General features: G+C 37.6%; 1 protein-coding gene across 2 annotated transcripts in view; it reads left to right on the top strand.

Moving 5' to 3' along the window:
* The window catches only part of LVRN (laeverin), a 73,752-nt gene that overhangs the window by 23,932 nt on the left and 22,815 nt on the right, over nucleotides 1-27,005 (top strand). For both annotated transcript variants that reach the window (XM_001086413.5, XM_078005112.1), the window contains exons 2-13: nucleotides 3,492-3,634; nucleotides 4,767-4,906; nucleotides 8,006-8,132; nucleotides 12,256-12,410; nucleotides 13,889-14,002; nucleotides 20,249-20,389; nucleotides 20,914-20,979; nucleotides 21,074-21,139; nucleotides 21,545-21,717; nucleotides 23,305-23,381; nucleotides 24,058-24,197; nucleotides 26,416-26,471. In XM_001086413.5, coding sequence (XP_001086413.1) covers nucleotides 3,492-3,634; nucleotides 4,767-4,906; nucleotides 8,006-8,132; nucleotides 12,256-12,410; nucleotides 13,889-14,002; nucleotides 20,249-20,389; nucleotides 20,914-20,979; nucleotides 21,074-21,139; nucleotides 21,545-21,717; nucleotides 23,305-23,381; nucleotides 24,058-24,197; nucleotides 26,416-26,471 — 1,398 coding nt within the window. The remainder of the gene's footprint in view (nucleotides 1-3,491; nucleotides 3,635-4,766; nucleotides 4,907-8,005; nucleotides 8,133-12,255; nucleotides 12,411-13,888; nucleotides 14,003-20,248; nucleotides 20,390-20,913; nucleotides 20,980-21,073; nucleotides 21,140-21,544; nucleotides 21,718-23,304; nucleotides 23,382-24,057; nucleotides 24,198-26,415; nucleotides 26,472-27,005) is intronic.

Consider the following 27,005-nt stretch of genomic DNA (forward strand, 5'->3'; position numbering starts at 1 on the left):
AACTATGCTATTCAGCACCTGTTAACTGGAGCTGTAGGCATACAAAATTCATAAAATAATTTGGAATGAAATAGCTTACTGAATGGATGTAGTAGATTTTTTTTAATGTGGTAGTAGATTTATTCTCCAAGGGTGTCATGGGGTTCTTGACTACAAAGAAACCAGTGAGTCCGTGATCCACTTCCAGCACGAGAAAACAGTGAGTCCATGATTCTCTTTCTAGGCAAGAGGGCAGTAAATTTGCTCTGCAATACTGACCCACAAGGAGACAAATTCTCCAAAATTAACTCCCTCACCAGCTGACCATTCTAAACACAGACTTAATGGACACCATAATAGCATGTTTCAGTGAGATTTGAAGGGAGGAGAGGCTGGTGGATGGTTCTATTTTCTGAGGTTAGAATATCTTTAGAGGGTTGCTTGAGTCCAAAGCACAGAGAAAAGGGAAGGAAACACCACTGCGAGGTTCCCAGAGGTGGCATAATTAGATCATATGTGCTGCTGGTTAGACCTGACTTCTGCAGTTAAGGTTGAGAGCCAGAGACTGTGTGTTGTAGGGATTTTCCCCTAACTTTTTGTTTGTTTGCATCAAACTAGGGAGGGAAATAGTTGAATTAAATTTGAGAGACTTTATTTTACTTATTTGGAGACCTGAATCATGGAATTGGAAGATGCTTGCTTGATGTTTGATTTGCTAAAGTGGTGACTCTTTAAGCTAGCATCTCCACCTGCTTTTACGCTCCAGGTTCACTTTTGGAATCTGTAAAATAAAGTTTCCCACTTCCTTAAAGAGTCTAATTTTCTCTCCGCTCCCCACCTTGCAGCCTTTTTGAGATTCAATAAGCTTTGTGAGGTCATGGCAGCTGAGAACGTATGATCAAGCTTTACCTCCTATAGTTTCTGTTACAAAGACAATAGGCATTTGTTGGCTTTTAAAAAATACATGAGCATATATTTTTTAATATGCCACCAGTTGTACGAAATATCCTATAATTTCAGAGGGCTCAAAGACCTCCTGAAGGCCATGCATGAACCTGGAAGGGGGTTGTTTCTCCCAACTTTAGATGACTCATGGGCTCTTTTTCCATCTTGCTGGATATCTTAATCTCTCTTAGAATCACAGTTTTAGGGTTCTGAGTGGCCTTAGAGATCATCTACATTTTATAGAAAATTTAAGTGGTATATTAAGCAACTTTCCCAAAGTTATACAACAGCCTTTACAGATTCCAAGCAAGAACCCAGGTGGCTGAATTTCCTGTTCATGCCTGTCCTTTCCACTATATTGTCAATGGCTTGAATTTTCTCTACTTTGTCCCATCCCCTTACAGACAGTAACTAAAACCATAAAACAAATGCCAGTATAACAAACTCTGCCAAAGTACTTTATGTTCTTTTGCATATGCTGATATCATGCTGCTTTTATTTTATATTAGCTCTTGGCTAAACAGATACTTATACAATTGCTGTGAACCCAGATTTCTGTCAACTCATACAGAAGAAAAAGATACATAACCTCTCATTTCTAGCAGTTTCAAATTTACTGGGGAGACAAATATAACTCATGTTTAACCTGTGGTCAGCTGTAGCCCCTAGAACATTTTTTTTCAATTTTTAATTTTTGTAGGTATAATAGTAGTTATATATGTGTGTGGGGGTACATGAGATACTTCGATGTAGGCATGGAATGCATAATAATCACATCATGGAGAATGGGGTATCTATCCCCTTAAGCATTTATCCTTTATGTGACAAACTAATTATACTCTAGTTAATTTTAAAAGTACAATTAAATTATTTTGACTATAGTCACCCTGTTGTGCTATTAAATACTAGTTATTATTCATTCTTTCTGTTTTTCTTTTGGTACCCATTAACCATTCCCACGTTCCCTAACCCTGGGACATTTAAAGATGCATCTGAAACTAGTGATTTCCGAACCTCCATTCCATCCTGTAACTTATCGCTCTTTGAATTCTTCTATAGTTCATCTGTATCAAGAATGATTTATGAGATTGGAAGGGATATAGGAGAATTCAAAGGGGATTTATTGGTAAATTTAATTACCAATAATTTAAAAGCTCAAACAGCAGTACAAGGTAAATAGGGTCATTATTTTCTAGGTGGAAAAACTGGGACTTAACAAGATTATGTACTGTCCAGGATTTCTCAGTTGGTAGTAGATGGAGTGGAGTACGGTCTTGCAGTGAAAGTAGCTGATGTCAGAGCCCACAGGGCTCCGTCCAGTCTATGCAAGTAAGCATATAATGATGTGGGCAAGAGCAAATAAGCCAAACAGGCCTTACTATAAATTATTGTTTTTGTCAATACAATGAGGTTATGACACCTCAAAATAGCTGACTGAGAGGGGTTTGCATGTGCCAACTGTCCTGTGTGTCCTTCCTAAATCTGTGTGAATTTTTATGCGAGCAGCAGCCTTATGATGGTGAAGGAGGGATCACAAGGGTAAGTAATGGATGGCATACACTCTTGAGATATCTTTGTTGAATTCACCTTTTATTTATTCAAGAATTGGGCCTGATGCAAAAACAAATGTATCAGAGACTTTAAGTCTCAGGACCTTAGTTGAAAAAGGAATTTAGCATCCACAGTTGTCATCTAAAGACAGGTTCCCAGGTAAGCAAGTCTTCACAAATGGGATAATGAGACTGCAGGGTTTGTGTGTGTGTGTGTGTGTGTGTGTGTGTGTTTTGAGAAGGAAGTTGTTTGCTGGGACCTATGCTGTCATCAGACTCAGGCAGTGGTAGCAGAGGGTATACCTGACATCTTCTTGTCTGCTCAGGGTATTCTTGTCCCTAAGTTTTTCCCTGTGAGTCACCAGTGTGTGGTGGGATTATGTCACTCTTTGTATTTTGTGTGGTGGGATAATGTCACTCTTTGCATTTTGCCATGGAGATAGAGGAACAATCAGTAGGGGTTTGATACATTTACCCATATATAATGGAAAGTTGTTTTGTTCAATCAGCATGTACCCATATTGTTTACTCCCAAGGGTGTCCAAAATGAAACTTTTTGTAAGTTTTTAGCTAGAAAGAAGAGGAGGCATGTGAGAAAAAGAAAAAAATGTAGACATTCTTCCACTGACTTTTACTTTAGTGGAAGATGAAAGCAATGGACCATTCTCAAAGAAGTACTCCTAGCTTTATAAAGACCTGGTTCTCAAAAGACTGGTGTTGCATATTTGCTATATTTGTTTCTATTCTGTTTGTAAAAGGTTTTAAAGGTTTACGACGTAATAAAGCAAATACTATTTTGTGGTTGAAAAGTAAAGAGTGTGCTTGTATTTAGGTCTTAGGAGAATTCTAAGGTGCCATGATAATTGGAGTGTGTTGGTGTGATGGGGTGGGCAGTGAGGAAGATGAGAGGAAATTTCCTCTAACACACCAGTCTAACAAACCATCATCTCAACATTTTTTTTTATTCCACTGGGTTGAGATAAAAATAAATAAAAATTTCCCCAAAATGTATTTCAGGGCCCTGTTAGCATCCCAGCTGGAACCAACATTTGCCAGGTATGTTTTCCCTTGTTTTGATGAGCCAGCTCTGAAGGCAACTTTTAATATTACAATTATTCATCATCCAAGTTATGTGGCCCTTTCCAACATGCCAAAGCTAGGTAAGTAATGCTTTCTGTCTATATCTAGCTGTCTGTCTATATAAGTTTTGTAATCACATTTACACCACTAGCTTTTCCAGGCAGTGTATTATGGTGTGTTACAATTACGGTCTACTATAATTAGGTAGAGCAGTCACCTGGGGTATGTGTCGGCATCCACATCTTGGAGATGGTAAATCCTGATTCCTTTTGTATTAGAAGCTGCGGATTTTATACTGTTCTTATATATAGGCAGTCTGTCTGCCTCTTAGTTTGGGCTTCAACTGTTGATCATTAGTGATAAGCTGGTGGGCTTAGACTGAATCTGGTGCACAGCTGTGTTTCATTTGGCTCATGTGCCTTTTTTTCTTTTTGTTAAATCAGTTTCCAACTTTAAAATATCCAGAGATTTTACATAAAAATTTAAATGTGAAAACTTAGAAGTTCTAACAACACTGGACCTACAGCTCTTACGTGGCAGTGATCAGTTACATTTGAGAAGAGGCTTTAAGTCTCAGGACCTTAGTTGAAAGGGAATTTAGCATCCACAATTGTCATCTAAAGGCAGGTTCCTGGGTCGACAAGTCTTGCTGTCTCCAGCAGGAGGTTGGCTGCCTCCTGCAGCCTCTTCTCAGATGATCCTCACCACTCCCTATTAGCGTACACCAACCCATTTCACTTCAGGTGCCTGGCCCTTGTAGGCATTTCAGTTTGTGATTCCAGCTTTAAAGGCCCCAGATTGCTTCCACTAAAGTCTTAGTTGAAACCTGAGAGTAGTAGAATTGTACCTTGTTGACCTACCATGGGGCCTGGGCAGCTCTAGATTAAGTGTTGTGAGAAATTGGCTGGACTAGAAAACAATAGAATTAGGTGGGAGAGAAAGGAGGCAGATTGGGGACCAAGCTTATAGTGCTCATGGATTTGGCCCTCAAGCCCATATTATTCGAAATGCTGATTCAGGCCCAAGATGCTGTTCTGAGATTTTCCTAATGTAGTTTTGGATAGCTTAGGAGTAGGTGGAGAAATCTGAACTGCTGGACTATGAGGAATAGCTGGAAAGGAGTAGCTGGGTGACAATTGACTTGACAAATTATTTCAAAGACATGTTATTGCTTAGATTTGCTGTGATTTGAACTAAAATAAATTTCTCTAGGTCAGTCTGTAAAAGAAGATGTGAATGGAAGCAAATGGACTGTTACTACCTTTTCCACTACGCCCCACATGCCAACTTACTTAGTTGCATTTGTTATATGCGACTATGACCATGTCAACAGAACAGAAAGGGGCAAGGAGGTGAGTGAGGAAGATTCTGTAGGTAAGGAAGAGTGTACTGGCTGCAGATTATTCATCTATTCTTTTCTGCATCCAGTGGTTATGCCTGCATATCCCAAATCGATTCCTAGTTCTCTCTCCCAAGTCCTGTAAAAGTTCTTAGTGTGGCTTTGCAGAATGGGACATAACATTTCCTATTGCCATTCTTTGGATAGGTTTTCATGGAAAGACTCCATATTAAACCCACTCCTCAAGGCAAGGTCTGTGCCCCCTCTTCCCCATGTGTTTCTGCTTTTGCAGAAGACAGGAGAGAATGGGGAGCACTGCTGCACTGGCACCTTGATGTTTGGGTTTAGTGTGTGATGTGTACTTAGCCCAGGGTTAATGGAGTCTTGAAGCTTGGGTGATATTCAAAACAGTTAGCAACCAGCGTGGCCGGGCATCAACCAGTCAAAACAGACACCAGCCAAGAACAACTGCTATGGCTGAAATGGTGCATGCAGGTTAAAATATTATCCCTGTTGTTCTGTAAAAGGGCCATATAACAAAACGACCCCCAAATGCAGAAGCAGCTGAGAGACTGAGGAAGGAGGCAGACAAATCTAGTTTGTTGGTTTGGGATGTTTTATTAGGGGAACTTAAAGACAGAAGCAGGTCTTGGCTGGCTGCAAGACAAGTAGATCTTTGCTCTGCAATTCCCCAGACCCAGGGCTTGTATCTTCGGGGAAAAGCATACATGCTGTGGAAGAAATGTGTAGTTGGCCACATCACAGCCTATGATTTCCAGAACAACAAGGGTGGTTTTGAAGGAAACTTACTAGAATAGGTGTTTCTACATAATGAGTTAACACGTTAAGTAGACATTTAGAGGCACTCTTAGACTTAAGGTTAGTCAGAAGTTACATAGTGGATTAGCATTTAAAATAAAGTCGCGCTTGTCCGCATACCTATCCAGAAGCTGAACTGCCATATTCTTCAGTTCTGGAGCATGCAACGCTGTTTCTGAGTTGTGTAAAGTTGGCACTCTGTCCTGAAACAGCTGGTTTTCACCCAATTACCCCCTTTATAATAATCCTTTAGGAAAATATGGAGGTTATACTGGCAGTGCTTTATATACTGGTTCACTCCCTATCACAGTGGGCCTTAGGCCCAGTTCTTTCTAGACACATAGACTTCATCGAACTGAGAAAAATCAGGCCCTGTAGCTCGCTAACATACTCTCCTGGGCCTGAGATCTTCCAGGTTTGCACCGTTGACATGTGGAGAAAAGGAAGCTGTGGGTGAGCTAAGTCCCTCATCAGGGGAGAATCACTCAAAGCTACTCCTCCTTTACAACTCCTAACCTAGTGATGAATTAATAATATTGTGTTGGCTGAGCAATTCCCAAAGCTCCTCCTTACTTAATGAATTAATAATACTGTGTTAGATGCAAATGACAGCTTGTTATCTTCCTAAGCTGTTGGCTCCAGTTTGATTTTCCTATTGAATAATTACTAGTAGATCCTTGTCATCTACAGATATAACACTGGCCAAGTTAAACGTGCATGGCTCATATTGTTAAATCTGCTCAGGCATGATTTGGAAGCATGTGCTTTGAGTTTGGCAAGGAGGAATGGGCCCCATGGCTCCCATAGGTAATGACAGACCAAAGGTGATTCCTCGGCTTCCATTATCTCAAGTGCCTTGTTGTGGTAAGTGCTGCCACACAGTCAGCAATTCTTGTAGAGGGATGATATCTATTTATCGGTGAAAGATCACCCCGGAAAGGATGCCAGCTGCCATAGAAGCAACAAGGAAATGCAGCATGCCTAAGAAAGTCATGTTCTTAGCCAGCACACTGAAGTTTGGCATGAGTCTATCAGTGGAATGTGAACATTTGGCTACAGCTCAGCTTTACAAAGTTAATGAGTCCATTACACACTCTGCAGAGGAACAAAAATAAACACTTGGAATAGAGTCCAACCCGTTTACAAATTTCTCATTAAGTAACAGATAAAGATTTCGTGAAATGGAAAGTGTGGTTCATGTGTGGCATGAAAATAAACATAAGAAACATGTAAGTAGTTCAGAATTTACATAATTCTAGAAATACTTTTAAGCAGAAATAAAAGCACAGTAAGACGAATATGTTCTTAGAGGGCACAAATCTGTAAATACTGTGATTCTTTCGTTTCCTTAGCATTTTCTCTAACGTTTTGCAGAGCGTTCTTTCTTAAATTAACTGCATTCACAACAGGACGAATATTTTAATTATCTCACTTGGTAACTTTCATTCCAAGATCTTTAAGTTTTATGCATGTTCTTTAACATTAATGCTGGCAATTCTATTAAAAATTGCTTACCTTTTGTTTTTGTAGAGTTTACAGTACTTTCAATTTACAGTAAAAATTAATGTTAAAACAATAGGATATTACTTACCAAAATCACACAAATAAGCTCCAATTACCCAAACAATAGAGTGGTCGCACAAAACGGACAAAACATGGCAGAGATTTCCTTTTCCTTGCTAAAGTGGAAGTGTCATTTTGCAATAGAATGACAAAAGAATTATAATTTACTTGCTTCGACAGCTTTAAAATTATGAGACATTTGATGAACTTTTTTAAATTAGGAGAATTAACCTTATTTCAAATTTTGAAAGTAAAGTAGGACTATTAATGTTGTAACTGCCAAACCATTTTAAATTTGCATGATTTAAATATGCTTAATATGTACCATACTATATAACCTCCCCTCACAGTGCAATTCTGTTTTGGATCATTAGTAATATATCCTAAAATGGGAAGCAAGGGCCTAAAGTGCACAAAATGCCTATAGAATCTACACTTACTGTAGGAATAGATGGTGGTACGACACATTCCAAGGGTTGTTTTATGATTCCAGATTGTACATGCGATTGTCAAAGATTGAAATACGCTTTCGGGGGAATCACTGTTCATAACTTAGTGAACAGCCTTCAGAGGTTTTCTCAGGACATGTAGGCATGCAAACATTTTATTGTGTAGCTTCTTCTGAAAAGGTAAGACTTTGACTCAGCAGCAGGGAATTGGAGCAAGCAGACTACCTCTTTACAAAATCACTACTGGTTTTCCTAATCACTGCTTGACTGTTTTGATTTAGATACGTATCTGGGCCCGGAAAGATGCCATTGCAAATGGAAGTATAGACTTTGCTTTGAACATCACAGGTCCCACCTTCTCTTTTCTGGAGGATTTGTTTAATATCAGTTACTCTCTTCCAAAAGCAGGTGAGGTAATCTTTTCCTTTCAGTGCATTTGGTTTCCTGTTATTTGGGCCCTTGGTTGAGGCCTCAAGATACACAGACAAACCCATAAGGATCCACTGTCACCATTTATACCTTCTGAAACACACAGAGGCCCGCCGGTTCTTTCTCTGTACAGAACCATGTGCTCAGCAGCTGCTGGGGAGCTCTCAGACTTTTTAGGTCTCTCCTGGCTACTCAATGGAAGCCTCCCATCCTCTAGACCCTGCTTTCTCTTTCGTGTTCAGGCGTTTTCTCTCATACTGCAAGTTTGCAATGCTGTGTCTGGATCACTTTAGCTAGTGGGCTTTCAGAAGTTACTTCAGTTCCCTTTACTAAGTTGTACTTTTTAAAATATCCATTAGCTGTGAATCACTGAATTAGGACTTAGTGGTCCCAACTGTGAATTTTCATTGTATAAAATTGGAATGATATGTGAATATAATATGATCCTTAAGAAAATACGTAAATATTTAACCTTTCATAGATCTATGTGGTATGTCCTTAAAATTGTATGAGTCACTCAGCTCAGAAAGTTGTTCAATGTTTTTTCTCTCTAAATTGAAAGTATCATGTAAATGTATTTTGTTCCTCTGACACGTTAGTTGAAGACTTGAAAAAAGTATGCTCTGCCTATACTGGCAGGTAGTGGAAGAAGGTGGGGAGTAAATATTTGGGAGCTTGAGCCTTCTGAACCCCAGGAAGTCAGGGTCTCTGCAGCTTGAGCATTCTGGCTAAGGAGGAATGGGGAATGAAGGGATGGAAACCACCCTTGGCCCATACAGAAATCCTGGAGGTAACACCTATAATTCAGGGATTTGGACGCAGCAGGAGCTCAGGCATGGAGACTAAGCTCCTGGCATTTCTGGGGCTTGAAGCTCCCAAGATGCCCCTTGTCTTGGCAAGAAAAGTTCTATTTGTATTTATTTAGATGAGAAGTCCAGAGTCATCCTTGACACCCTGTTCCCTTGAAGCACACCCTCGATCTAATTAGTCGCCTTATCATCCCCTACATCCATCCATCCATCCATTCACTTCTTACTGTCCCCTTGGTTCTCCCTAGTTTTCATCATCATCTCCACCACAGCTGTACTCTCATAGCTTCTCCATATTCCCTCCAAGCCATCCTTCATATGAAACCAGAAGGATCTTTCCAGAGAAAATCTGATCATGTTACTGTTCTCTTTAAAACCTCTGTGTGACCTCCCATTGCCCTGAGGGTTAAGTCCGAAGTCAGTACCATGTCTTTCTAAAGGTGCTTCTCTTACCAACCTCTCAGGGCTTTTGGCAGTTCCTGAGTGGGAAGGATGCTCTAGCACTGTCTCTGCTCACTCCTATGCGTTCACCTTCCTCTTGTCTCCACCAGGCTCTTACACATGCAGTTTGCACATCCTGAAATGCCTTCTATCCACTGCTTAATTCAATTCTGTTTCTCAACTCAGTGCCTCCTCATCCAGGAAGCCTTCCCTGACTTCTTTTCTCATACTTCCACAGCATCCTGCGTATTCCTCCATTTGAACTCTTGACCAATTGTATTTTAATGATCTCCCTCATTAGATCTTGGAGTTAGGATCTGAAGGGTCTTTTTCTTTGTGTCTCTAGAACCCATGGCAGTCAGGTGGTCAACAGCAAACTTTTTGGGGGATGGAGGAAATAAATATATGCGATTAGTTCAGTAATTCCACTTAGATTCTGACCAGATTATTAATTCCTGGACATCAGGGATACATTTGATACTTTCTTTGTAATCTTCATAGCATCTCAACTGATGTTACCCTATGAGCGCTCATAGGAGGCACTCAATCAAAACCTTATTTTTATTGATAGGTGATTAAAATAAAGAGTTCCTCTATTACTGGGTTTTTAGGAGAAAGATAACTAATGTTTCTTAGTTGCTTTAACTCTTTGCTGAGTCACAAACAAAACAAAACAAATGCCTCGCCTACCAGTATTTCCCGCATATGCCATACCCTTACCGTCAGTGAGCTGGGTGAAAAACAATTTGGTTTATTTCTTCTGTGTTGTTCTTTTAGCTTATTTTCTTGTAGCTTGCTCAATGAATTCTAAACTTTAGAATCTAAGATTATATGAACGGTGTTCATGTATCCCTAATATAGAACAGTATTTTTTCTCATGTTGCTATCATTTTAATTCACTCTCAAGTCAAAAGTTGGACTGAATATCAAAATATTATAGTGACTGATAGAGCTAGGTGTTTGGGTTATTATTGTGCCAGTTGACACTTTACCTGTAGGCTATGTGCCAAATTTCCTATACCTACACATATTAATTATTAGACTCCTATGTATTTTAAAGATAAATCATTTTAATTTTTGATTTTTGATGATTAATGATGACCATTTTGAATAAGATTTTTGGCTGTTTGAAGTATTTCTTTGGTGCATTGTTCACGTTTGGTTTTTTCTCTGTTTTCTCAGAGTTCTTTAAATATTAAAAAGTTGTCTAATTGTTTGTGTTATATGCTTTAAGTATTTTTCCCTACATTATTCTTTGCCTTTCAAATTTGTTTATAGTGTATTTTGGTGAACTAAAATATTTATTTTTATTTATTCATTTTTTGAGACGGCATCTGACTCTATCACCCAGCCTGGAGTGCAGTGGCGCAATCTCCCCTCACTGACACCTCCGTCCCCCAAGTTCAAGTGATTCTCCTGCCTCGGCCTCCCCAGTAGCTGGGATTACAGGTGCGCACCACCATGCCCAGCTAATTTTTCTATTTTTAGTAGAGACAGGGTTTTACCATGTTGACCAGGCTGGTCTTGAACTCCTGATCTCAAGTGATCCGCCCGCCTCACCCTCCCAAAGTGCTGAGATTATGCGCATGAGCCACCATGCCTGGCTAAAGTATTTAATATAAATAGACTATTTTTAGAGCAGTTTTAGGTTTACAGGAAGATTGTGTAAAAAATAGAGTTCTCATATATTCTCTCTTTCCTTCCATCTCCCTCCTTTCTCCTGTTGTCAATATCTTGCATTAGTATGGTATACTTGCTACAGTATTGAAACATTATTGTTAACTAACCTCCCTAGTTTATCTTATGGCTGAGTTTTTGCATTGTACAGCAATATGGGTTTTGGCAAGTGTATAATGATCAGTATCAACAATTGCAGTATCATACAGAATAGTTTCACTGCCATAAAAACCCCCTGTGCTCCATCGATTTATCTTCCCCTGCTTCCCCTGAATCCCTGACAACCACCAATCTTTCTATTATCTTTATAGTTTTGCCTATTCCCGAATGTCATATAGTTGGAATTGCATAGTGTGTAGCTTTCCCAGACCAGCTTCTTTCACTTAGCAACATGCACTTAAAATTTCCCATATCTTTTCCTAGCATGATCCATCATTTCTCATCACTGAATAATACTCTGTTGTATTGATGTACTACAGTTTGTTTATGTATTAGCCTATTTAAGGGCATCTTGGTTGCTTCCAACTTTTAGCAATTATGAATAGAGCTTCTATAGACATTTGTGTGCAGGTTTTTGGGTGGGCATAAGATTTCAGGTCATTTGGGTTAATTCCAAGGAATGTAATTGTCAGATCTTATGGTCAACTTATAGTGACTGTACCATTTTGCATCCCCACAAGCAATGAATGAGAGTCCCTGTTGCTCCACATCCTCATCCGCATTTGGTGTTGCCAGTGTTTTGGATTTTAGCCATTCGAGTAGGTGTGTGGTAGTATCTCATTGTTTAATTTAAAATTCTCTAATGACAATTGATGTTGAGCATCTTTTCATATGTGTATTTGCCATTTATATATCTTCTTTAGTGAGGTGTATGTTCAGATCTTTTGCCCATTTTGTAGTTGGGTTGTTTGTTTCCTTACTGCTGAGTTATAAGCATTCTTTGTATATTGGAATACAAGTCCTTTATCAAGAATATTTTATTTTAACATAGTCAAAATAATTTATTTGCTGGCTTTTGTCTTTGGTATTAGTCTTTAAAAAGCTTTCTCTGCCTTCAGGTTATAAATATTCTCTTGTATTTTTTGGCAATTTTATGATTTCATTTTGAGATATTTAAAAAATCCCATTTTTTGGAAAATATTATTTTATATTCTCCTCCGTTTAAATCCACTTAGATATAATTGCCTTGCCTAGTTTTGACAACCATGCAATGGAAAACTGGGGACTAATGATATTTGATGAATCAGTATTGTTGTTGGAACCAAAAGATCAACTGACAGAAAAAAAGATTCTGATCTCCTACATTGTCTCCCACGAGATTGGACACCAGGCATGTGGTAAAATGTTCTTTCTATTTCACGTGAAGTTATTTTCCAGGTGCGCTACCAAAATAGCATAAAAACTCCAATAAGACCCTGGCATCTTTTAAAATACCATATTTTAAAAAGAAAAACATCGCAAAGTATGACAGTGAGTAAAAATGGAGAAGACTCAGATTCAGGGTGGATTTGAACTACTGGTGACAGATCATAGGAAGGAGACTGTACAGTTCGTCTGAGGGCTGGGTATTTACATCCAACAATTAACTTTGCTCCGCAAAGTCCTCTTCAGGAAAAGTAAGCCATGCAGACACAGGAGTATTTTATTTTCATTTCACCTAAACTAAGGGCTATTCAAAAGGATCACTGAAAGCTATGCACATTTCATCAGCAGATTGTTATAAATTTCTAGTTGTTGTTGCTGTTGTTGGAGAGAGGTTAAATGGATGCAGGTAATACATTAGCAAGGTGGCAATAATTAACCCTTGAGCTGCATTCCCAATGGTTGTGTAAACGACAATCCATTTAATCAGATCATTTGCTTTTGCATTGGGATTTTAGAAGTTTAGCTGTTTAATTTGATGAAGATTTTCATATCTGCATTTCAGTGTCTGCTCCATTAATACAAATCTGTTAAGAAAGAAATAATCTCAACGATGTTATCTTAGTAATGAGGCTCCATAAGAAGTTTTGGAAAAGAGCGATTTACTAGGATTGACTAATACCCTGGTGCACAGTAAAACACACACATTCACAAGTTTTATTAAGTCACCCAAAGTGTCCTTTTTTAATGATAGCCTAAGTGACACATTGTTTTGCAATACAGGCTATTAGTAATTATAGCTGTTATAAGAATTTGGTTAAATACCAGGCCTTGGGTTTGTTAGTTTGGAAATCATTGTTTTTCTTTCCTCATCCTGTTCATCATCCATTTGGTACTGTTTTTTTTTTTTTTTTCTGTTCAGTTCAAACAGAAAATAATTACAGCTGAACCATATTGCAGAACATATGATTACTTGAGTGATTTGTACATGGCACAGATCAAATTATGTTCTTAAAATATAAACAACTGCTTAAAGTAAAATCCAGTTGCAGCCTATTTAGAGTATAAGGTACTAGAATTAGTAGGTGGCAAGTCAGCATTCAGGGCTTCTGTTTTATGGAACTAAAAACAACTTTTGGGCCAAGTGGACAGTTTAAGAAATGCTATTCTAACTGACCTTATGTTTAAACATCGCAGTCTTAAAACAAAAATTGCTTTTAATCACTGAACATGGAATATTTCTGAGAAAAAAAATGCATGACTAATATCTCTTTATGTGAAAACAACAACTTGTTTTTTTGCTGTCCTGTCTTCAAGTTTTGTTATTGATGACAAATAAATTTTAATTATGTCTTTTGACCTTACATTTACTTAACATGCAATTACAATGAATATAACTTAAAAATTAAATTTAAGAAAGCTCTTTTTTCTTCTCATTTCCAAAAGTGGTTTGGAAACTTGGTTACCATGAATTGGTGGAACAACATCTGGCTCAAGGAGGGTTTTGCATCTTATTTTGAGTTTGAAGTAATTAACTACTTTAATCCTAAACTCCCAAGAGTAAGTATGTTTATTAAGTTTATTTAACATTTTTTCTCCTAATTATAGAAGTAATGCATATTAATTCTTGAAAATGTATAAAATACAGGAAAATACAAGAAATAATAAATTACCTATAATACCAAAAATAATTTGTGTTATCGTTTTGATATATTTTTTTTTAAATTCCAGGCTTTTTATCTATTGTAAATGTTTTTGAAAGTGGGGATTACATAAAATTTTATATTGCTTTTTTTACTTCATATTCTACTTCATATTTCTACCTATTCGTATTTCCACTTCATAATCCTGAGCATTTCTACAAATCATTAGATCTTTTTTAAAAAGATTTTAAATGACTACCTAAGATTATTTTCACTTATTCCTACTACATATATTTCTTATTCCTACTATATGGACTATATATGTATATAGTCTAGGTCTTGCTTTGTCACCCAGGCTGGAGACAGGGTCTTGCTCTGTCACCCAAGCTGGAGTGTGGTGGCGCGATCTTGACTCACTGCAGTCTCGACCTCCTGGGCTCAAGCAGTTCTCCCGCCTCAGCCTTCCGAATAGCTGGGACTACAGGCGTGTGCCACGATGCCCAGATAATTTTTGTATTTTTTTGTAGAGATGGGGTTTCGCCATGTTGCCCAGACTGGTCTCAAACTCCTGGATTCAAAGGTCCACCAGCCTCGGCCTCCCAAGTACTGGGATTACAGGCATGAGCTACCGTGCCCAACCTAGAGTGTATTTTAAAGCAACTGTAACAGTAGTGTATGGCTTTTATGATAAGTAATATGATACTTCATATTTAATACTATTGCTGATATTGTTTTGCTAATTTGAGTAAATAGTAATATTGAAAAATAAATACATCCATGTGCAAATCTAATTCTTTCAACTGTAGGTTTTACTTCTGATATTTAATTTATTTAGGGTAATTATGTAGTGCTTTTAGAATGCCATGATAAAACCTAATTGATTTGATTTAGCTATCTAAATGTTTAGACTTAATGTTATCTTTTGGTATAAACCTCACTTCTTTTATAAACTAGAGGTCCTTTCTTGGTTTGCATCTTCTTCCCCTCCTCTCTTCTGTCTCCTGTAACCTCTCTGGTCCTCAGGATTGCTCCTTCCTGCCTCTTTGCTGGTCCCCGTCTCATCTCAGCTCCCGTTGTTCCAAGGCTGGATTATTGACCTCTTTTCTCCTCCCTGCCTTCACTCATTCAAAGTGTTTATTAATATTTAATGCTATCTCTACTTGCTGGATCTTCTTTACAGGCTAAATCTATTCATTCTGAAGGAAATTCTAAGATGATATTCTTTCTATTATTTTGGAAGTAAGCTTTCCTTCTTTTATGAAACTTGATAATGGACGGTAGGTAGATGGTACTTGTTTTGGTTGATAGTTTGGCAGGAAAAAGAAGTTGACAAGCCTATCTTAGTGCCACAGAAACCTTTTTAAAAATCTCTTTTTATCTGTTTGTGAAATCACAGATCTGGCAAGCACTGATGTAGTGCAGTCTTTTAACACCGGAGTTCCATGCCACCTCCCCGCCCTTTACAGACACCCTATAAGAGTCCCCCAGCCCAGTCACTCGGCAGCGCCTCTCTCTTCCTCCCCCTGGACTATGCACAGGCCCTACTTGTCCTGGAGGAAAGTTTGGATGTCATTATATAGATCAGGAGACTGAAGTACTGAAAGGTTAAATGACTTGCCCAAGGTCATTTGCCCAATCGGGACAGGCCTGATTTTATAACCAGCTATCTGGGTCTAGTCTGATGACAAGCATGATGATAACAACAATAATACTGTATTTACCATGCAGTGAGTACTTAGAACTTAAGTGCCAGACAGTGTGGGCACTATACATACATCATCTTATTCAGTCCTCAAACCAACCGTATGAGTGCTGTTGTTATTTCTATTTTACACACGAGGAAACTGAGGTATAGAAGCATTAAGTAAGTTGCTCAACGTCTCATAGTTATTAAATGTCAGAACTGAGATTCAATTCCAGGTCATGCTAACTGCGAAGCCCATGCTTTTAACCACTGTGCTCTATGGCAAAAACACACTGGATTGTTCTTATCCTCAAGAAGCTAATGGGGTGTGTGTGTGTCTTCAATATACAATTCTTTTCATATATATATATATATATACACATACTTTATCTACATATAGTGTGTATTTATTGTCTTAGCTGTCTCCAACAGTCCTTTCCACTTACTCTATGCCTACAAAATCATTTGTATCTCTCTTTCATAACTTTTATTCACTCATGGTTAGTGCCATCTCTAACTTCTTTTAAAAGGAGTTGGATATGTCCTAAGTTAACTCTGTGGATAGAGTTAATAAGGGAAGAAGTTTAATTCCCGTAAGACAATGAAATTTACTCTATTTTCTTAAGTAGATAGAATACATCATGAACATCAATTTCAGTTACCTCTTATAACAACTAAAATGGTTAAGGTATTATCAGTATCTCACAAAACTTGCCAAAAACATCTTCCTGGTATTTTTGAAGCTAAGATTACAACGTTAGTCTCTTTTTGTACCTTTTAATTATTTCTTTTTATCATTGGTTTGTTAGTCAGTCTTTTCTATATCTCTTAGTTGCTTGTGGAGCTGAGTGAAAGCATCAGATCCTGGCGATTGAGGACATTGCCACGTTCTTTGTTTTTAAAAAGCTTAGCTTTCCTTTCAAAGATTTTTGGAGATCAAGAACTTTAACCTCCTTTTAATCTAATAATGTGATTGAAATTGAGTAACAGAATCATAGACCCTTAGGCAGAAATAGATTTTCAATTTTTTTCTATTTCGAGGTCTAGTTTCAGCTGATATGAATGGATTATGCTCAAGGGGTCAGAACATTAAGGACGAAGCCTTTCTGGATCTCTGAAGCTCTAGCCCTGACATTGCCACTCACTGACTTTCCTCCACCTTCCTGCTGCCTGATCTAAGAAAGCAGCAGACTTGGTGAAGGGAAAAGGTACACATGGGCACTGCAGCCATCAGATGTTACTCTGCCTTTACTATGACGGTAAGCTGAGGAAGGCAGATGAACACCTCTGAGCTTTACTTCCTCATTTGTAAAATGGGTTTCCTGCAGTCATTCAACAGATGATAATGGCATCTGCTAGGTACTGTTGAGACAACTACCACTAACTAGGTACTAGTTTTATGTACTTAAATAGAATTATTTATATTATCTCATTCAATCCTCAGAACAATTCTGAAGGATAATAATAAAAATAATGATAAGTAATCACCACAGTGGTTAACCCTTATGGAGCATGTCCTATTTGCTATCTGTTGTGCTTGTAACATTATGAAAATTAATTTAGTCCTCATAATAATCCTTTGAAGACATTGTTGTTTAACCCATTTTCAGATGGCAACTGAGTTTCAGAGAGATAAAGTTGGTGGTCTTTGATGAGTCACCTAACTCCTAAAGGACGGAGGAAGGATTCGTACACAGGCACTTTAACTCCAGATTCTGTGGGGTTTTTTTTTGTTTTTTTTTTTTGAGACGGAGTCTCACTCTGTCGCCCAGACTGGAGTGCAGTGGCCGGATCTCAGCTCACTGCAAGCTCCGCCTCCTGGGTTTATGCCATTCTCCTGCCTCAGCCTCCCGAGTAGCTGGGACTACAGGCGCCGGCCACCTCGCCCGGCTAGTTTTTTGTATTTTTTAGTAGAGACGGGGTTTCACAGTTTTAGCCAGGATGGTCTCGATCTCCTGACCTCGTGATCCGCCCGTCTCGGCCTCCCAAAGTGCTGGGATTGCAGGCTTGAGCCACTGCGCCCGGCCCAGATTCTGTGTTTTTAATCATCATGATATTCTGTACAAATTTATTACAATAAATAGTGTTATATTTCTAAGGATAAGAGTAGATTCTATGCTGTGTGTGGTGGCTGACACCTGTAATTCCAACACTTTGGGAGGCCAAGGTGGGAGAATCTCTTAAGCTCAGGAGTTTAAGACCAGCCTGGGCAACATAGTGAAATCTCGTTTCTACTAAATTTTTTTTTAGTTAGCTGGGCATGGTGGTGCACCCTTGTAGTCCCAGCTGCTCAGGAGGCTGCAGTGAGACGATTGCTTGAGCCTAGGAAATTGAAGCTGCGGCGAGCTATGACCACACCAGTGCACTCCAGCCTGGGCAACAGAGTGAGACTGTCTCCAAAAAAAAAAAGGGAAGAAATTTTAATAGGCCTTCTCTGACATATTGCAGCTCGTGGGACAAATTAATGGTGACTATACAGATTCACGTTATCTAATCACTATATGCAGTAGCTAGTTTTATTTATTTATTTATTTTTGTTTGTTTTTTAAAGCTGACATCATGTTTTATGTAATGTTTCCCTCCAATAGAACTGAAACAGGCTACGGACAGCATCACTTTATGGGAGGCCCAGAGTAGAAAGACCTTTAGGGTGTTGAGGAAGAGGTGTTTGTCTCACTCATTAATTACCTTGTATGGTTATAGTGATATCAAGAAGATTACATAAAACCTTATGCCAGGCAGGCAGAAGAAAGAAAGACAATCTGTTCTGATGGGGTTAGGGGAGACCCACAAAATGTAGAGAAGCAGTATGTGCAAAAATATTCATTAAAACTGGTTAAAACAGCAAAAAGCTGAAAGTAACTTAAATGCCTAGCTAATAAAAGGGAAATGATTGAATCAATTATGGGCCATTGACCTGATAGGTTATTTTGCAGCTATGTATTTATATATTTTAAGGTTTTTTTTTTGGAACATTTTTATCTGCTGTACTTTGAAAAGAAGAAAATCATCTTGATTTGATCACACTATTAAATTTTGGGTTGTTTTCTTTCAATTTATGTTTCTGTTTTCTTTATAATGCAGCAGCCATTATAAGGGATAATTATAAAGATGAGGTAGCAAAATTGTAAAATGCTATAATAAGTAAATAAGCAAGATAAAAAGTTTTTACAACTATGGGAATAAATAGTACATAGGAAAAACGATGGAAAAGAACTACACTAACATTTTAACAGTGGTGATCTGAGGGTGCGATATTACGGGTGATTTTATTTTCTCTATTTTCTACATGGTGGTTATAGGTCACCAGTAAGACACTCTCAAGACGCCTTGAGTGTTAAACTAATAGAATCCATGCTTACTGATGACTCCTCCAAATCCTTGCTACTCAGTGTGATTCTCAAACTAGCAGCATCAGCATCATCGGGTTGTTTATTAGAAATACAGGCTCCAACCCAAACCAACTGAATCAGAAGATGATTTTGACAAAATGCCCTGGTGATCCTTATTCATGTTAAAATTTGAGATGTATTGCTCTAAATGATAGGTTTTCTTATTTCCGGAAAAGCAGAGTTTGATAATAGCCTAATCGATGGTATTACTAGCCTAAAAATAATATGCTTATAGAAAGGCATTGATGAGAACATTGGCAAATGGAAGTGCAACAGGTTTTGAAAATCTGACGCTGTCAAAGGCTGAGAGAGTCAACTTACAGATCCCAAAGATAGTCAGTAGGGACTTGAGGGTTCCTGTGGATCATGAGGGGTTCACCCGGTTCTCCAGGCTATGAACGTGTGTCAGTATAACTTCTCCACTGGTCTTTGCTCTAGCTCTGTCATCACAAGACTCTCTGGCTATAAACTGGTTTTTCTTCTAGCTTTACTTCAGGGAGAAATTGCCCTTGTCATGTGTCTGAGAGAGAGCTAGTCTTTTGAAGAGTCCTGTGGTTCTCATTAAAATGTAATAAATTGCCTTATCTTAATGCATGAGCCATAAACTGTAGTATCCAGATTTATTTTCAATTTTCATTTATTACGTCCGCATCTTTGTGAATTTGTAGATCTGGCATGCTTTTAGTTTGTAAATATTCATGAAAGAGAGGCTGATTAATTTTAAGGAGTTATTGATAAAATTACTGATGAAATTTTAGATAATTAAAACCACCTTAAGGAAGGCTCTTTCAGGATGGCATGGACCTCCCTGTCGGAAATGTAGGTGGCTTTTGGAAACTGTATTAACTTTGTAATTGACTTTTTAAAAACTGAAATGAAAAAGGATACAAATGGGAAAGAAAGTGTCTTATAGTTTTGTTATTCAAGGAATCCTGACTTATTTGGCATCTTTCAATTCATAGACACTTCTCAATTACTGAATTTTCTCCCTCTTCAATATCAGTTTTTGAAAGTATTTGAGGACCATAGAATTTTGGTTTTCTGTGACACCTCAGGAGTTAATGTTGCTCAATCTTTTCCTTTATAGAATGAGATCTTTTTTTCCAACATTTTACATAATGTCCTCAGAGAAGATCACGCCCTGGTGACTAGAGCTGTGGCCTTGAAGGTGGAACATTTCAAAACAAGTGAAATAGAGGAACTCTATGACTTATTTACTTACAGCAAGGTAAAAGCAGTTAGAAATTTCCTTTGGCTTTGTATTCTTGTAGAAAGTTGCATAAAATGGATTCTAAGGGTCCTATATCAATATACAACTTAAAACTTTTTATGAAAATAACCTTATTTTAATTCAATACATAGGTTTCAGAAAACATGATTAAATTAATTCTCACCTTGCAAATATCAAACAAGCCCATATTAATGCTTGGATCCATCAACCATAGACTTTAACAACTTGCTACTTTTAAGGTGAACCCTTCTGCTTGATGGAAATTTATTCTTGCTATGTAAAGATCTCAATTTTTAAAAATGTTATGTACTCTGCACTCTTTACATGTAGGACATCTGCTTACCTTTTACCTCTTAATTAGTGTACTATTTTATTAGCACATTCCGAAATAATTCAAACATTCAACTAAAATGCAAAATGCAATCAGGAGCACAGCTCAGAATATTGCTTATAAATATGGAATGTGTCAGTATGGGGATATTGAATTTCGTTCAAATAACGGAGAGCTTCTTTTTTCCTAGGGAGCGTCTATGGCCCGGATGCTTTCTGGTTTCTTGAATGAGCATTTATTTGTCAGTGCACTCAAGGTGAGCTTGCAAAATAGTTGTTACCTGGATGGCAGTAAACAGAAATTGCTTTGGCATGTTATTTATTTTAACCTTAACTTTTCTATTTTTACAGTCATATTTGAAGACGTTTTCCTACTCAAATGCTGAGCAAGATGATCTGTGGAGGCATTTTCAAATGGTAATTGTCCTACTTTCTGACACGTTCTTGCTGAGTTGTTTTGTATGATACTGGAAAAGACTGGGAGGCCATGGGTGAATGGCAGTTCCACAGAAAAACAACTTTGTCTTGTAGAACTCCCTTAGGTCATGGGTAGTGTCTTTAGTCTTCACTATATTTCCAGTGCCCAGAACAGAGCATGGAACATGTTAGATCAATAAATATGTGTTCATATTTATTGAATGAATTAATTAAAGAACCATTCATATATAAACAGAGTTCCAAATTTGCCTCAGAGGATCACCCACTGCAGGACTACTACATAAGTGAGGAAGAGAATAGCTACCGAGCTTCTTTTTGGACATTGCTACTTCAAAATGTTTCACTGATAACCTTACCTGCTTTTGTGATGATTTTTTAAAACAGGCCATAGATGACCAGAGTACAGTTATTTTGCCAGCAACAATAAAAAAAATAATGGACAGTTGGACACACCAGAGTGGTTTTCCAGTGATCACTTTAAATGTGTCTACTGGCATCATGAAACAGGAGCCATTTTATCTTGAAAAGGTTAAAAATCAGACTCTTCTAACCAGCAAGTAGGTAGCTTTGCTCTTCTTTGTCTTCACTTTCCTTGGGGTGAGCTCTGACCCAATGGAATCCAGCCTGTGGGTGAAGAAGCATTACGCCCGCTGGGCATACACACTTCTGCTATGTGACTGTGTACTAGGGTGAAGCAGAGTCCTTGTGTCCAGGCAAGGCCAGAGACCCACAGTTAGGGATTCCAGACACAGTGCCCCTACCCTGGGATTTAGGGTTACATCAACGACCCAAGCTGTGGGGTATTGTGTGTTCCTCTTCGTCCCTCAGACAGAGGTAATGAATTACTTGGGATTCTAAGTTGGAGACAATAAGATAGAGCCATAGATTGCCACATGTTAGTAAAGAGGAAAGGAAGTCTTATTGCAGAGTAGTCTTCTCTTCCTTAAAAATGAAACTGAATGGTAACTATTTCCTTGAGGAATAGTTCTGTGCGGGGGTGTGCACATATGTGTGTGGATGCGTGCATTTGTGTGTTTGTAGCCATACCCACAACATTAGAATGATGGCCTTTAGATTCTGTTAGACCTGGGTTCAGATATTGACTTCTCAAAAATTCAAACCTTAGGTGTTATTTAAGCTCTGTGAGTTTCAGTTGCCTTATCTATAAAATACACGCAGTAGCATGTATCCCAAAAGATTGTGTAAAAGTGAAAAGAGTATAAAATAGCCTAGACTATATCCCTTTCTTCTTCTCTTCCCTTTCTTAATTTATTAGCTGATTTTCAACAGTTTTTGGTAGTTTTAATCTTCACATTTCATTGCAGTATCAGCACAAATGAGTAATTAATTTTCAAATACCATCACCAAAATTTTCAGATAGTTCTATTCTTTCTTTAAAGCCTCAGGAGAGAGAAATGGGACACTCAAAAGTTCCTTCTCCCTGTATTACTCTGCGATTTTTGAGAAGACCTGTGTGTCTTAGCTATGCAGATAAACACAGACCCACAGCTGACAGTCTTCAAGACACCAGGCTTGTGAGAGCTTAACAAGATTAGAAATATTGCCCAAACTCTGAGTAGAGTATCTCTTCCGATGATGAATGTGCTTCCTGTGGTTGGCTACTTCATCCAGGTCATATCCAGCAATGTGGGAAGAATGCAGACATTCAATAAATATAAATGTCATGGATGATTCCTGTTGAATACTTTTCAGATGGGGAGAATGCTTGAGGCTGAAAGTATTTTGAAGTGATTGTCAAGCTCTTTCTTCTAAACTACTTTTCACCTCTCTGGGCATGGATGGATTTGGGTCTGTTTGCAGCATTTGAACTACCCTTGAGTGAAGCCAGGTGTCTATAATTTAACATACACAGGCCTTGAAGGTTTCAGACATAAGAGTTTTAGTAGCTACCTAAGTTATAAAAGGAAGTAAATCCATAAGACATAACAGGAGAGAGGAGTAAACAATAGCGAAAGTAAAACTAGCTTGTAAAAACAGTGGTGAGTAATCCTCTCTGCATATCTAGAGAGAATGACCAAAGAACCCGAGTTCTGTGTGCTATTTCATCGTCTCTTTAATCATGGCTCAGAGTGTATGTTTTTATGTGCGAAAAGTAACTAAAGTTTTTATTTTCTTCCAATAAGTGACACATGGATTGTCCCTATTCTTTGGATAAAAAATGGAACTACGCAATCTTTAGTTTGGCTAGATCAAAGAAGCAGTAAGTAACAAATTTTAAAAACATCTTTACATATATGCACATATAAAGGCAGGGAATAAAATACTGAGATGTCTAGCTTTTGAAAAACTATCTCATTTCAAACTAAAATATTCTTGGCCGGGCGCGGTGGCTCAAGCCTGTAATCCCAGCACTTTGGGAGGCCGAGACGGGCGGATCACGAGGTCAGGAGATCGAGACCATCCTGGCGAACACGGTGAAACCCCGTCTCTACTAAAAAATACAAAAAACTAGCCGGGCGCGGTGGCGGGCGCCTATTGTCCCAGCTACTCGGGAGGCTGAGGCAGGAGAATGGCATGATGGCATGAACCCGGGAGGCTGAGCTTGCAGTGAGCTGAGATCCGGCCACTGCACTCCAGCCTGGTCGACAGAGCGAGACTCCGTCTCAAAAAAAAAAAAAAAAAAAAAATATATATATATATATATATATGTATATATATATATTCTTGTTGAACATAGAGTTTTAAAGAAAAGTGTCAAATCAAAAGCTATTACATGTGAAAAATATACAATGACCTGGTAAGAGCAATATATATTTTAGAATTCCTTTAATTTTTTGTTTTATTGTTTATTGTTTAGAATTGAGTATGTAGTATAAATAGGTATTAAAACCTTTTTTAAATGTACCATTTCAAATTATTCCCATATTCCTTTATAGAAGTATTCCCTGAAATGCAAGTTTCAGATTCTGACCATGACTGGGTGATTTTGAATTTGAATATGACTGGATATTATAGAGTTAATTATGATAAATTAGGTTGGAAGAAACTAAATCAACAACTTGAAAAGGATCCTAAGGTAAGGTTACTTTTGATGCTTTTAATTAAATATAATTTATAATGCCTTCTCTAGTGTTTTAGAGGTGGAACATTCTGGTAGGAAGAGATTCTACCTTCATCCCCGCCCCTCACCTCCAGGCTTACAAAAGATTTTTTTTTTTCTTATTCTTAGCAAGTGGAGATTTTGATTAAATGTGTTGTGTTTTTGAACATTCATCTTGCTTTTCCAAAACAACCTTTCCAGGTAGGAATCAGGATGCATTTTCCTATTAATCATTAGTTTTGTGATCTTCGGCAAATTACTTAAATGTCCTGGTTCCATTTCTTCGTTTTAAAATGAGAATATTATTCTATTTTATTCATCATGAGGATTAGAGATGATGTAGGTGAAAGTATACTTAAAATTTCTAAACCCATAATAGGTACTCAGTAAATGCTAGAAAATACTAATTTTACTTCTAAAAACATATTTCCACTCTCCCTCAGAAGAGAGAAGTTAATTCACAAAACATCAGTAATAATCCAATATCACTTTATATCATAAAAAAACTATAAGTGATTATGCAGTGTATAAACACTAAAATGTTGGCCAGTTCTAATCAATCAGATTTTAACTGGATTAAACTAAATTTCCATGAGTGGAGCTGGACGCCGGCTTAGGAGTCAGTACTGTTGTCTCTGCTGTGACTTGCTGGGAGCCCTTGGGTGGTTCATTTAGACTCCATTTACGAAACTGGAGTGCTGAACTAAAAGATGTCTGTGTGTTAAGTGTCTCTGTGTTTGAAGGTTCTCTGAGACACACAGCAGTTTCTCTAGCATATTGGTTTAGAGCTTAGGTTCTGGGTCAGGAAGACTTATGTTCCTGTTTTGTTCATTGTTTGCCAGATGGATGGCACCTTCGAGCCAAATCTCCCCTTTTTAAGAATATGTGATAAAACAAAACAAACCAAAACAAACAAAAAACCCTCTTCAGTATTCCTGGAGGTGAGGGGTGGGAGTGGAGGTGGAGTCTCTTCCTAACAGAAAGATCAACCATTAAAAGGCTAGACAAGGCATCCTGGTTGTACCTCAATTTCTTATATGTGTAATAATGGGTGTAATATACCAAACTTAAAGGTTTATAGTGAAGATTAAATAAGATAATATATGTATTATGTTTAACAAAGGCCTGACACAATTCAGGGATTCATAACATATTCTGTAATTAAAACAAATTATTGGGATTTTGAATAAAGCTACAAAGGCCACTTACAATAATATTTTCTTTTCAAATCTTTGCGAAGTATCTAAATTCTTATTACATTTTGAAGGGCATTCTAAGCCATGAAAGCACGAGGTTATACCATTATAGTAATGATTTATTGAAACCATTGTAGATTTACTTATTGAAAAACAGAGGCAAATTATTTCTACAACATAATTGGTGAGCAAATAAAAGAGAATCTTTATGATTAATATTAATCTAGAAAACGTGTTAGTACTGCCAGAAAAGAAATTAGACCATACCAGCTGAAGAATTTAACTTGACTTGCTCGGACCCTTAAAGAAATGCTGTGAAGATAAAGTTTTTGAACCAAATAGATCACAGTGCTGAGAGGTGCTGAAGGTATGATGTAGGAGGCCTTGGGCCCCCTTAGGGACTAAGCTGACAGCAGAGTCTTATGGCCCGGCAATGCCAGGGAATTCAAATAGGAGTCTAAAGAATTACACTGGCAATTGGCCCCTGCCGTTCCACGGATATAAAGGGAACTGTTGGTGGCATTCTGTCACATCAGTAAAATCTTAAGATAAATACCATGTGAAAAATTATAGTACCTCAATGTTACCAAAAGAACACTAAATAATACTTATTTAAGGGCTTCTATGCCAAAGACGTCCCTGAAAATAATTTGGATGTGGAAATACAATTTAATGTATACTTGGTTTGGAGAGGCCTTTTAAAATTGGTTGCCTATTTTATTTTTTAACATGATATGTTTCCGGAGTATTTTGGCAAAACTCTCTGCTGTATTTAAACCTTATGATTGATATCCAGAGGGTTCATTTATTTAAAAAACAGATGTATGATAAATAAATTATGGGGACTATCCTCAGTAATTATTGTTTCTCTGCAGATGAGATAATTCACATGAAGGTGTTTTGTAGGCAGCAGTAATCTTTAAATTGTTGTTATTTTGAAAATTTTACTGAAAAATGTTCTCATCTTCTTCTGGACATATTTGGGTCTAATTCTGCAGGCTATTCCTGTTATTCACAGACTGCAGTTGATTGATGATGCCTTTTCCTTGTCTAAGTGAGTATATTTTCTTCTCTCATGGTTTTAGAATATACCTCGAGACCTTTATAAAAATAATAGCTTCATCACTATGAATTTGATTATTTAGTATATATAGGCCATAACTGATTCAGACTAGGATGCAATTCTGTAGCTGCAATGGAATTTTATAATATAATGAGTTGCTGGAAATAAAAAGACTACCAATTGAGATTTGGCAGTGATTTCTGTTATCCAAGGGTGGTGGCTACAATTTTAATGCAATCTCGCCTGTATTTTAATATATTGCACAATTATTTATTTTATTTATATTAGATTTACTCAGTGTAAGATATGCTGCTAAGTGTTTATAACCAGGTAAATTAATAAATATTCAGAATTTAAATTTTCAGTCAATAAAATTAGGAATATATGTAGTAAATTATCTAGTATTTTTTCTTTAGCCAGACATATTGCTTGAGTAAATGTCTACTTATTTTATCCTTCTTTACTCCTTTTTCCCTCTGTGACTTGCAGTACATTTCCTTGTCTAATACTTTGCTGAAATTCCTC

This window comes from Macaca mulatta, chromosome 6 (genome assembly GCF_049350105.2).
Source record: "Macaca mulatta isolate MMU2019108-1 chromosome 6, T2T-MMU8v2.0, whole genome shotgun sequence".
Classification (NCBI taxonomy): domain Eukaryota; kingdom Metazoa; phylum Chordata; class Mammalia; order Primates; family Cercopithecidae; genus Macaca; species Macaca mulatta.